The sequence below is a fragment of the Chelonoidis abingdonii genome, chromosome 9, assembly GCF_003597395.2.
Source record: "Chelonoidis abingdonii isolate Lonesome George chromosome 9, CheloAbing_2.0, whole genome shotgun sequence".
Lineage (NCBI taxonomy): Eukaryota > Metazoa > Chordata > Testudines > Testudinidae > Chelonoidis > Chelonoidis abingdonii.
Window position 1 is genome coordinate 85,955,796 of NC_133777.1, and position 12,585 is coordinate 85,968,380.

A 12,585-nucleotide genomic window follows, 5' to 3' on the forward strand; every position below is an offset into this window, starting at 1 on the left:
GACAAGGTTCTAGACAAGGGGAGAGCAGCAAGGTCTGCTCCCCGAGCCAGACAACCAGGAAAAGGCATTTCAAACCTTGGCAGCAGTTTGAAGAGGAAGGGGAGGTCTACTGGCCGCAGGGAGCTGGAGGCCTGTCAGGGCCGACATAGGCAAGGCAGTGTCTACGTGCCTGCTGTGTCAACCCCCAGGCATGGCTCTGGCTCCGCACTGCTCGGGGGCACAAAGGGGCTCAGCCATTGGCGGGAGGCAAACTGAAGTGCAGCCACACGCATGGTGACCTGGCTTTGGCATGTAGCCCAGGCCCAAGAGGAAGGCAATTTCCTCCCACCTCTGCCCCGATTCTCCAGCTCAGGGAAAGGTGTCAGGCAGCTGTCTGAAGAGCTGGCCTGTGGCGAGACCTGGGGCTCCCCTGTGGGACTGCCAGAGCCAGAGCAGCTTGGCTGGGCAGTGCCCTGCCGCCAGCCAGGCTGAACTCTAAGGCCATGCAGTGCCCTGTGGCATGTGACTAACAAACCTGGCCCAGGTGCTGTGATCCCTGGTGAAGGCAGCGAGTCTCTGCCAGGCAGAGCTCACGCTGTGAAACAGGAGGCTGGAGCCCAGAGGCATGGGCTACCCGGAAGGAGGAGGGGATCCCTGGGGGGACTGGCACACTGAAGGGGTGATTCCAAGGGACAGTTTAATAGCAGAGGCACCGAAGAGAGCCTGTGGATCCGTGACAGCACAGCAGTGCAAAGCACAGCAGGAAACTGGGGCATTCATTGGCAACATACAAATCTTACCAAGCTTCACACTCGTCACAGCAATCACCTGTCGGCCCTGCTATGCTCAGACTGTAGCTCTGGGGGGCAGGTGGATGTGGCAGTACAGCGCCTGGCACAGTGGGGCCCTGACCAGGGCCACTCGTGCTATGGCCACGCACGGAGTCCAGAACATCAGTACATGCTGGGGCTGGCCAGCTCTGGGCACTAGTAAGGCCTTGTCAGCACAGAGGGCAAGGTCCCGCCTAAGGCACGATATGCTGGCCCCTGCCAGAGCCATTTCTGGTGCCTAGAGCTGAACGCAGCAGTCTTAGCGAGGGGCACAGCCCATGGTGCTGGCTGGCATGCCCACAGCCGGATTTCCAGTCACACAGGTGCGGCTGCCCACCCTGGGAGCATGTATACAGATCAGGTGCCAGCTAGAGATTGTCCTGGGCCATCAGTCACACAGGCACGTGCCTAGCTCCATGGATACCCGTGGCCCAGCCCCGCAGTGAGAGGCTCCCTGTGCGCTGCTGGTCTGAGTAACTGGCGCCCTGGGAGGGTGGGGCTCCGGGCACAGGTCTCCGGGCTGCAGAACACGTCTGTGTCCTAGTGCCAAGCAGCTTCTTCCGCCTGCCAGCACCATGCCCCAGGCCCAGGAGCCAGGCTAGGCCGAGCCCCCAGGCTCCTGGCAATGCACAGAAAGACCAGGGGTGGGGCTCTGGAAGCAGCTTTGGCTCCGAGGCCCTGGGGAGCACCCTGCAGGGGCAGAAGGGGCCAGTTCATCTGAGCAGGTCCCCACAGAGGCTGTTCCCCAGGGCCCCAGTGCAGGCCCTGCAATCCCATTGGGTGCCACAGCACTGACTGGGTAAGGAGGGGGTGGTTTTTATTCCAGAGGAAATACTCCCCCAGAGCAGAAGAGAAGGGCTTGGCCCATCTGTCCCACAGCTTGACAGCTGGGGCAGGCGCAGGGGATGGAGCTGCGCAGGCTGGAGACCCTACGGCCCAGGGTCTCTCTGCACCCAGGGGGCAACCAACAGCCTGGGGCTGGCCAACGGCAATGACTGGAGCCTGCGCTGACCCAGGCCATGGTGGAAGACGAGTCCACAGGTGGTCACACCGGGCGTTCGCAGTGCCGCTGGGGGCAGTCGGCACCAGCATGGGCTCTGCCCAAGGGCCCTGGGCTGACAGCTCCAGCCCAGGGCAGCGTCTACTGGCCTGGGAGCCCGCGGTCTGTTACCGCTGCCTCTTGCGGATGCTGATGAGCTCCTGGTGAATGGTGCTGAAGCTGGGCCGTTTCCAGGGATCGTACTCCCAGCACCGCTGCATCAGTCTGTACACATCCTCGGGACACTGCTCGGGGGGGTCTAGCCGCACCCCTGGGGAGAGACGCAGCAGGCTCAGGGCACCCTGCCCCCAGGGCTATAGAGAGCCAGAAACACCCTCAGCCCCTGGCGGCTGCTTGCCAGAGGGGATCCCCTGGGCAGCATGGCTCCCTCCCTGCTTCTGCCACAGGCATGATGGTGCCCCGGGGTGATGGTGTGATGAACTGGGACTGTTCTTAATGTTTGCTCTGAATACTGTGTTGGTGCCTCAGTGTCCCCTAGGCAGTTCTTAAGTATCTAGGTGGTGGGATAAGGGTGTGTGATTGCTGCAGAGCAAAGGGCCAGTGCACCTAAATCCTAGCAACTGATGGCCTGGGCCCCTTCTCTGCAAAGGTGCCAGCTGAAAGTGCTGGAAACAAAGAGTTCAGGTGACCTCCTTGCCCGGGAAAGGAACTGAGAAGAGAAGAAGGGGCTGGAGGGGTTTTCGGGCTGGAGGGGTTTTCATTCTGGAGCTGGCTACGGACGAGGAGTGAAGTGCAGACGTTGGGGTCTGGCTCACAGCCCCCCAGAATGGACCCGGCTGAGGGGTCCCGTTCGCTGTACCTATAAGCTCTGTTTTAGACCCTGTTCCTGTCATCAAATAAGCCTGTGTTTTACTGGCTGGCTGAGAGTCATGTCTGACTGCGAAGTGGGGGTGCAGGACCCTGTGGCCTCCCAGGACCCCGCTGGGGTGGACTCGCTGTGGGAAGCGCACGGAGGGGCAGAGGATGCTGAATGCTCCAAAAAGAGACCCAGGAGGTGAAGCCGTGTGAGCTTCATGCCCTGAACAAGTCTGCTCCAAGGGAGAGGAGGCTCCCCAAAGTCCTGCCTGGCTTTGTGGGGACCAGTTCCAGAGCATCGCCTGGGGACTCCATGACAGGGGGCAAGGGCGGCTCCAGGCACCTCCTGCTCGTGGGGAGATGGGGGCCTGGCCGGGCAGAGCCTGCTCACCTTGCTCAATGGCTTCGCGCGTCTGGGTGTTGCTCAGATTGGAATAGGGGATGGTGCCCAGGCTGAAGGCTTCCCACAGCAGGATCCCGAAGCTCCAGACGTCGCTCTCTGAGGAGTAGCGGCCTGGGGAGAGGGGGGGCTTCAGGCAAGGGGCAGGGAGCATGGCGACCTTCAGCCCCTCCTGAGGTGCTCCAGCCCCCTTGGGGCTCCTAGGCAGGCACTCACTGTGCAGCAACCTGGGCAGCCCCCACTCCCTGCAGAGACGCCACCCTGGGTCCAACTGGGACGCAGTATCTGACCCCCTCTTCCCATGGCCTCTTGCTGCCCCAGCCTGAGGGGACGCCGGGCAACCAGCCACCCTGGGTAAATAGCCGCATGCAAAGGGCTGGGCAGGGCTGTGGTGTGCCCAGCGCCTGCTCCCCCGTGTGGGGCCTGAGGGAAGCACGAGGAGCTGGGTGGTCTAGGGGACTCGTAGCCAGGACTCCTGGGTTCTTCCTTGCTGTTGGCAAGTGCCTTCCCCTGGTGCCGTGTGTGGTGCTAGGCGGCCCTGGCGGCCTGCAGAGGGCACCAGCTCAGTGTGACCAAACTGGGAGCTGCAGCAAGCAACGCTGTACCATAATTCAGTGCCTCTGGCGCTGTCCATTTCACAGGAATCTGCTTCATGCCTCCTGTGGAGGCGTAGATCCCGTCCGCCTCCTCCCGCGACATCCCAAAGTCACTGATCTTCAGCGAGTTCTTCTCCGTCACCAGGCAGTTACGAGCTGCGAGGTCCCTGCAGGAGAGGAGCAGCTGAGCGCCAAGCCCTGCAGCCCACCAGGCTACTGGCTACAGAGACTCTGGAGGCCCCAGCCTTGACCCGCTCCTCACCCATGGCAGGCAGGCCCCAGCAGGCCAAGAGCACGAACAGCTTGGAGAAAGTCGACCCACCTGAGGACCCCTACCCAGCCCATCTCCTGGGGGGCACTAGGGCCTGCTGGCTACCAGGGGCAGAGAAGTCAGGACCCTGGGCTCCAGTCGCAGCTCCAGCTCTGTGGGAGACACCGTCCCGGGGCCTCAGTCCCCATCTGTCACATGGGACAAGGACGCTCCCTTCCATGGGGAGCCCTGGGGAAGGAGGGCTGCAGAAACATGGTGACCCCAGGCACGGACGCCACCAGGTCTCCGGGAAAGGGCAGGGCACTAAACTAGTGGGCATCTCACAGGAGCCTTCCCAGATCTCAGGACAGGTACGCGCTGGCAGACCATGCGCTGGTATCACCCGCAGTGTCCAGTATACTTAGGGGCCCCGAGCGCAGCTGATGTCCAGGCAGTGACTGGGATGCTCAGGGCCCCCAGTCTCAGCTGGGCTCTGGGCAGCACTCGAGGCACTGGGGGCCCCAATCTCGGCTGGGGTCTGGGCAGCACTCGGGGCACGCGGGGGCCACTATCACAGCTGGGCTCTGGGCAGTCCCGAGGCATGCGGGGGACCCTGATCTCCGCTGGGGTCTGGCCAGCACTCGGGGCACAGGTGGGCCCTATCACAGCTGGGCTCTGGGCAGCGCTCAAGGCACTGGGGGCCCCGATCACGGCTGGGGCCTGGGCAGCACCCGGGGGCCCCTATCACAGCTGGGCTCTGTGCAGTGCCCGAGGCACGTGGGGGGCCCTGATCTCGGCTGGGGCCTGGCCAGCGCCCGGGACATGGGGGGAGGCCCTATCACAGCTGGGCTCTGGGCAGCACCCGAGGCACTGGGGGCCCCAATCTCGGCTGGGGTCTGGGCAGCGCCCGGGGCACGCAGGGGCCCCGATCTCAGCTGGCCTCTGGGCAGCACCCGGGGCACGCGGGGGCCCTATCGCAGCTGGGCTCTGGGCAGCACCCGAGGCACTGGGGGCCCCAATCTCGGCTGGGCTCTGGGCATCGCCTGGGGCACTGGGGGCCCCGATCTCGGCTGGGCTCTGGGCAGCGCCTGGGGCACTGGGGGCCCCGATCTCGGCTGGCCTCTGGGCAGTGCCTGGGGCACTCGGGGGCCCCTATCACAGCTGGGCTCTGGGCAGTGCCAGAGGCACGTGGGGGGCCATGATCTCGGCTGGGCTCTGGGCAGCGCCCAGGGCACTTGGGGCTCCGATCTTGGCTGGGCTCTGGGCAGCGCCCGGGGCACAGGGGGCCCAGATCTCAGCTGGGCTCTGGGCACTGCCTGGGGCACTCGGGGGCCCCTATCATAGCTGGGCTCTGGGCAGTGCCCGGGGCACTGGGGGCCCCGATCTCGGCTGGGCTCTGGGTAGCGCCCGGGGTACTGGTGGCCCCGATCTCGGCTGGGGTCTGGGCAGTGCCTGGGGCACTCGGGGGCCCCTATCATACCTGGGCTCTGGGCAGCGCCCGGGGCACTGGGGGCCCGGATCTCGGCTGGGCTCTGGGCAGCGCCCGGGGTCCCCTATCACAGCTGGGCTCTGGGCAGCGCCCAGGGTACTGGGGGCCCTGATCTTGGCTGGGGTCTGGGTAGGCCCCGGGGCACTGGGGGCCCGGATCTCGGCTGGGCTCTGGGCAGCGCCCAGGGCACTAGGGGCCCCTATCACACCTGGGCTCTAGGCAGCGCCCGGGGCACTGGGGGCCCCGATCTCGGCTGGGCTCTGGGTAGCGCCTGGGGTACTGGGGGCCCCGATCTCGGCTGGGGTCTGGGCAGTGCCTGGGGCACTCGGGGGCCCCTATCACAGCTGGGCTCTGGGCAGCGCCCGGGGCACTGGGGCCCAGATCTCGGCTGGGCTCTGGGTAGCGCCCAGGGTACTGGGGGCCCTGATCTCGGCTGGGCTCTGGGCAGCGCCTGGGGCACTCAGGGGCCCCTATCACAGCTGGGCTCTGGGCAGCGCCCGGGGGCCCCTATCACAGCTGGGATCGGGGCAGCGCCCGGGGCACTGGGGTCCCTGATCGCAGGTGGGGTCTGGGCAGCACCTGGGCGCCCCTATCACAGCTGGGCTCTGGGCAGTGCCCGAGGCACGTGGGGGGCCCTGATCTCGGCTGGGCTCTGGGCAGCGCCCGGGGCACTCGGGGGCCCCTATCACAGCTGGGCTCTGGGTAGCGCCCGGGGCACTGGGGGTCCGGATCTCGGCTGAGCTCTGGGCATCGCCCGGAGGCCCCTATCACAGCTGGGCTCTGGGCAGCGCCCAGGGTACTGGGGGCCCGGATCTCGGCTGGGCTCTGGGCAGTGCCTGGGGCACTTGGGGGCCCCTATCACAGCTGGGCTCTGGGCAGCGCCCGGGGCACTGGGGGCCCGGATCTCGGCTGGGCTCTGGGTAGCGCCCGGGGCACTGGGGGCCCTGATCTCGGCTGGGCTCTGGGCAGCGCCTGGGGCACTCAGGGGCCCCTATCACAGCTGGGCTCTGGGCAGCGCCCGGGGGCCCCTATCACAGCTGGGATCGGGGCAGCGCCCGGGGCACTGGGGTCCCTGATCGCAGGTGGGGTCTGGGCAGCACCTGGGCGCCCCTATCACAGCTGGGCTCTGGGCAGTGCCCGAGGCACGTGGGGGGCCCTGATCTCGGCTGGGCTCTGGGCAGCGCCCGGGGCACTCGGGGGCCCCTATCACAGCTGGGCTCTGGGTAGCGCCCGGGGCACTGGGGGTCCGGATCTCGGCTGAGCTCTGGGCATCGCCCGGAGGCCCCTATCACAGCTGGGCTCTGGGCAGCGCCCAGGGTACTGGGGGCCCGGATCTCGGCTGGGCTCTGGGCAGTGCCTGGGGCACTTGGGGGCCCCTATCACAGCTGGGCTCTGGGCAGCGCCCGGGGCACTGGGGGCCCGGATCTCGGCTGGGCTCTGGGTAGCGCCCGGGGCACTGGGGGCCCTGATCTCGGCTGGGCTCTGGGCAGCGTCTGGGGCACTCAGGGGCCCCTATCACAGCTGGGCTCTGGGCAGCGCCCGGGGGCCCCTATCACAGCTGGGCTCTGGGCAGCGCCCGGGGCACTGGGGGCCCGGATCTCGGCTGGACTCTGGGCAGCGCCTGGGGCACTCGGGGGCCCCTATTACAGCTGGGCTCTGGGTAGCCCCCGGGGCACTGGGGTCCTGGACCTCGGCTGGGCTCTGGGCAGCGCCTGGGGCACGGGGGGCCCAGATCTCGGCTGGGCTCTGGGCAGCGCCCGGGGCACGGGGGGCACGGATCTCGGCTGGGCTCTGGGCAGCGCCTGGGGCACTGGGGGCCCAGATCTCGGCTGGGGTCTCACCGGTGGATGCAGTGCTTGCTCTCCAGATACTCCATCCCAGCAGCAGCATTCGCCGTCATCTTGAGCAGCTCCTTCACCTTCAGCTGCTGCCCCTCGCTGCGCAGGAAGGTCAGGAAGTCCCCCCCTGTGGGGGCAGGGTAGTGCTGACCTCAGGGAGTTAGGGGCAGGGCTGCAGGACCCAGGCACCTGCCACCAACCCTAGGCGGGGGGGGTGGGAAGTGCTGCTGGGAGAGGTTCAGGGTCCAGGGTGCGGGAAGCAGGGCTCACTGGGAGTGAACTGGAGGGAGGAGGGGATGGGGGCCAGGGCCAGGGCAACAGCAGGCCAGGCTGTGTGTGTGTGGGTGCGGGGGCAGGACTCACCCTGCACCAGCTCCATGACAATGTAGATGGGCTGCTTCTGGGTGCAGACGCCAATGAGCTTGACGATGTTGGGGTGGCTGTACTGCTTCAGGATCCTGGGGACAGAGACACGCCAGTCACCCCCTCGCTGTCACCCCCCAGAGTCACTCCTGGCTGTCACCTGCTGGCTGTCACCCCCTCAGGTGTCACCCACTGGCCGTCACCCCCTGCTGTCACCTCCCAGCTGTCACCCACTGGCTGTCACCCCCTGGCCATCACCCCCCGCTGTCACCCGCGGGCCGTCACCCACAGCAGTCAGCCCCAGCTGTCACCTGCTGGCCATCACCCCCTGGCCGTCACCCCCGGCTGTCACCCCCAGCTGTCACCCACTGGCCATCACCCACTGGCCGTCACCCCCTGGCCATCACCTCCGGCTGTCACCCGCTGGCCGTCACCCACAGCAGTCACCCCCGGCTGTCACCTGCTGGCCATCACCCCTGGCTGTCACCCCCTGGCCGTCACCCACTGGCCGTCACCCCCTGGCCGTCACCCGCTGGCCGTCACCCGCTGGCCGTCACCCGCTGGCCGTCACAGCCAGTCACAACAGCCAGCAGGGGAGCTTCTCTTTCAGTACATTTCAACAGCACGGACGGCACCTAGCCACCCCTCATCGCCCTGGGCTTGAGGACCCACTGTCCAGGCTGGGTTTGTTTGGGATCCTCTGTCCCTGTCGGGTCTGGGGGGGCAGGTCCCTGGTCTATGCTGGATTTGGAGTCCCCACAAGCTCCAGAAGATTTTGATCCAGAAAAACTTTTAATTTAAATTTAAGCAAGCCCAGAATCCCCAAAGCCCCCTCCCCACCCTGGCTGGCAAATGGCCTGTCATACAGATAGTTAAGGGTTAATGTCTCTTCTACCTGTAAAGGGTTAAGAAGCTCAGTGAACCTGGCTGACACCTGACCAGAGGACCTATTGGGGGACAAGATACTTTCAAATCTTGGTGGGGGGAAGTCTTTTGTTTGTGCTCTTTATTTTGGGGGTTGTTCGCTCTTGGGACTAAGAGGGAGCAGACATCAATCCAAGCTCCCCAAATCTTTCTGAACCAGGCTCTCATGTTTCAAACTTGTAAGTAATAGCCAGGCAAGGCGGGTTAGTCTTATGTTTGTCTTCTCAACTTGTAAATGTTCCTTTCTTTGCTGAGAGGATTTTACCTCTGCTTGCTGTAACTTTGAACATAAGGCTAGAGGGGGTTCCTCTGGGCTATATGAATCTGATTACCCTGTAAAGTATTTTCCATCCTGATTTTACAGAGATGATTTTTTTTACTTTTCTTTCTTTAATTAAAAGCTTTTTTTTAAGAACCTGATTGATTTTTCCTTGTTTTAAGATCCAAAGGGATTGGATCTGGACTCACCAGGGATTGGTGGTTGGAAAGGAGAGGGGATGGTTAATTTCTCCTTGTTTTAAGATCCAAGGGGTTTGGATCTGTGTTCACCAGGGAATTGGTGAAGCCTCTCAAGGCTACCCAGGGAGGGGAAAGTTTTGCGGGGACAGGTAGTGCCCCAGACACTGAAATTTCTGGCTGGTGGCAGAGTTACCAGATCTAAGCTAGTAATTAAGCTTAGAAGTGTTCATGCAGGTCCCCACATTTGTACCCTACAGTTCAAAGTGGGGGAAAAAAATCTTGACATGGCACCTCAGGGAAGAGCATGGAGCTGGGGGGAACAGACCCACGGCACTGGGGGGCAGAGTGTGCAGCTGGGGGGCAGAGACCCGCAGCACTGGGGGGGAAGGGCGCAGCACTAGGGGACAGAGCGTGGAGCTGGGGGGCAGAGACCCACGGCGCTGGGGGGCAGAGTGTGGAGCTGGGGGGCAGAGACCCACGGAGCTGGGGGATAGAGCATAGAGCTGGGGGGAAGAGACCCACGGCGCTGGGGGGCAGAGTGTGGAGCTGGGGGGCAGAGACCCACAGCGCTGGAGGGGGAGGGTGCAGCACTAGGGGACAGAGCGTGAAGCTGGGGGGGTAGAGACCCACGGCACTGGGGGGCAGAGACCCACGGCACTGGGGGGGAAGAGCATGGCACTGGGGGACAGAGTATGGAGCTGAGGGGCAGAAACCTGGGTGCTGGGGGGGGAAGGGCACAGCACTTGGGGACAGAGTATGGAGCTGGGGGGCAGAGACCCCACGGCGCTGGGAGACAGAATGTGGAGCTGGGGGGCAGAGACCTGGGCACTAGGGGGGAAGGGGGCAGCACTGAGGGACAGAGCGTGGAGCTGAGGGGCAGAGACTCGCGGTGCTGGGGGGGAAGGGCGCAGCACTGGGGGACAGAGCGTGGAGCTGGGGGGCAGAGCACAGTGCTGGGGGGCAGTGACCCACGGTGCTGGGGGGCAGAGACCCATGGTGCTGGGAGACAGAGCGTGGAGCTGGGGGGCAGAGACCCGTGGTGCTGGGGGGCAGAGCGCAGTGCTGGGGGGCAGAAACCCACGGCGCTGGGGGGCAGAGCATGGAGCTGGGGGACAGAGACCAATGGCGCTGGGAGGCAGAGCGTGGGGCTGGGGGGCAGAGACCCGGGCGCTGGGGAGGAAGGGTGCAGCACTGGAGGACAGAGCATGGAGCTGGGGGGCAGAGACCCAGGCGCTGGGGAGGAAGGGTGCAGCACTGGAGGACAGAGCTTGGAGCTGGGGGGCACAGCACGGTGCTGGGGGGCACAGCATAGTGCCAGGGATCCGTACAGACCTGGCTTCCTGCAGGAATTTGGCCTTGAGCTCCGGCGGGAGGGTTTCGCGGCAGGATTTCACAGCCACTGGGGTGTTGTCAGCGAGCAGGCGGCCGCTGAACACCTCCCCAAAGTTACCCTGGGAGACAAAGCACATGCACCAGCTGCCCCTGCCCCCAGTCGATCCCGGAGTCCAGCTGCGCCAGCTCCCTCAGCCTCGTGCCAAACAGGGCATTTACATGGGCCGGGGCCCGTTCTGCCTGTGGCATGCCCGGACGCCTGCTTCTCTGATTCAGGTTCTGTCGAGCCCTCCTCCCCGGGGACGACTGGTGAGCTGGCACCAGAGGCCACCGAGCGACGGCACCACCCAGGAGCCAAGGGTGGGACCTGCTTCTAACCACCACAGCGGCTTCCTCCTCGCCTGAGTCCTTAATGTCAGGAGTGCCGGCAAGGAGGCGCGATGCTCTGCGTGACCGCTGGACAAGGGCTCCTGGCCTGGGTCAGTGCCAGGGTAACACACAGGGGGAGCAGGGCACTCTGTGCCTGGCAGAGCTGCCGGAGAGCCCAGGCCCAGCCTGACCCCCAGACACCCCTAGCTTCAGGCAGAGAGCCTGGCACAGACAGCAGCTTCCTTGGGTGCTGACAGGTCCTGCTGGGCTGTGGCTGTAACAAGGGAAATTAGAAATCCTGCCATTGGTTACTTTTTCTTAAATTGAAACTACTCTGCATACTAACCCTGCCTGCATACCCCCTCCCTCCCCTTATGATCCTGAGCCTGCTGCGCACTTCCTCAGAGCAGTGCCCCAGCAATGGCCGGGCCCATGCCTACCCTGGGGGCACTCACCCGCCCAATGCGCTCGCCCAGCAGCACGTCCTCGTGGTTCAGCACCCATTTGTCCTAGGGAAGGAAGGTGGGATTCAAAGAGCAGGAAACTGTCCACCCCAGCATTCCCCGCCCCACCCTTAGCCCCATCCCCGGGAGAGCCCTTCACCCCTGATGCCCAGGCCCTGGGGAGCCCTTCCCCCTGCGACGCCCAGCCCTCAGGGGAGCCCTTCCCCCGCAATACCCAGCCCTTGGGGGAGCCCTTCCCCCTGACGCCCAGCCCCCAGGGAGCCCTTCCCCCTGCAACATCCAGCCCCCAGCTAGCCCTTCCCCCTGCAACGCCCAGCTCCCGGGGAGCTCTTCCCCCTGACGCTCAGCCCCTGGGGGAGCCATTCCCCCGCAACACCCAGCCCCCGGGGAGCCCTTCCCCCTGCAACGCCCAGCCCTCAGGGGAGCCCTTCCCCCTGCAACACCTAGCCCATGGGGGAGCCCTTCGCCCCCGATGCCCAGCCCCCGGGGAAGCCCACACCCTGCAATGCCCAGCCCCTGGGGGAGCCCTTCCCCCTCAACACCCAGCCCCTGGGGAGCCCTTCGCCCTGCGACTTTCAGCCCCCGAGGGAGCCCTTCCCCTTGCGACACCCAGCCCTCAGGGGAGCCCTTCACCCCTGACACCCAGCCCCCAGGGGAGCCCTTCACCCCTGATGCCCAGCCGCCAGGGAGCCATTCCTCCTGCAACGCCCAGCCCCCGGGGAAGCCCACCTCCTGCAACACCCAGCCCCTGGGGAAGCCATTCCCCCACAACACCCAGCCCCTGGAGAGCCCTTCCCCCTGCGACAGCCAGCCCCCGAGGGAACCCTTCCACCTGCAACACCCAGCCCCCGGTGGAGCCCTTTGCCCCTGATGCCCAGCCCCCGGGGAAGCCCACCCGCTGCAATGCCCAGACGCTGGGGGAGCCCCTCCCCCTGCAACACCCAGCCCCTGGGAGAACCCTTCCCCCTGCGACACCCAGCCCCCGGGCAGCCCTTCCCCCACAACACCCAGCCCCTGGGGAGCCCTCCCCCTGTGTGACGTTATTGATATAAACTGGGACCATATAGAACATGGGTTGCAACCAAGATCCTGTAGTGGCATCAAATCCTATGTAAAGGGGGTCATATAAGGTGTCTAAGACCAGGTTACGGGTTACTGGTTATGATTATGCTGTCTGTATGTCTGTATCGTTTTGGTAGTTGAAGTTATGAATATTAGCAGTATACTGTCTGTATTTCAAACTTGTGCTGTGTTACTGGGAATGATCCCAGACAAGTTGGTGTCAGCTCTGTTTAGCCTGCTTGATGGCCCATTAAGGACCATTAGCTACACAATTGACCCATTCAGAGGAGATGAATACGCCTTGTGACTCAGCAGGGTGTGCAGAAACTGGCCCATGTGACTGCAGACTCCATTTTGCTGTAACTTTCCACAGTA

The 12,585-nt window shown here is 64.6% G+C and overlaps 1 protein-coding gene across 1 annotated transcript in view; it reads right to left on the bottom strand.

Annotated features, from left to right (window-relative positions):
• Window positions 1-659: 659 nt before the first annotated feature.
• The window catches only part of LOC116833016 (tyrosine-protein kinase Fes/Fps-like), a 14,393-nt gene continuing 2,467 nt past the window's right edge, over window positions 660-12,585 (bottom strand). Inside the window, exons 3-9 of the mRNA XM_032794186.2 lie at window positions 11,140-11,193; window positions 10,316-10,434; window positions 7,601-7,695; window positions 7,241-7,364; window positions 3,670-3,827; window positions 3,056-3,178; window positions 660-2,119 (exon numbers count right to left, since the gene is read on the bottom strand). Of these exons, the coding sequence (XP_032650077.1) occupies window positions 1,977-2,119; window positions 3,056-3,178; window positions 3,670-3,827; window positions 7,241-7,364; window positions 7,601-7,695; window positions 10,316-10,434; window positions 11,140-11,193 (816 nt within the window). The 3' untranslated portion in view covers window positions 660-1,976. The remainder of the gene's footprint in view (window positions 2,120-3,055; window positions 3,179-3,669; window positions 3,828-7,240; window positions 7,365-7,600; window positions 7,696-10,315; window positions 10,435-11,139; window positions 11,194-12,585) is intronic.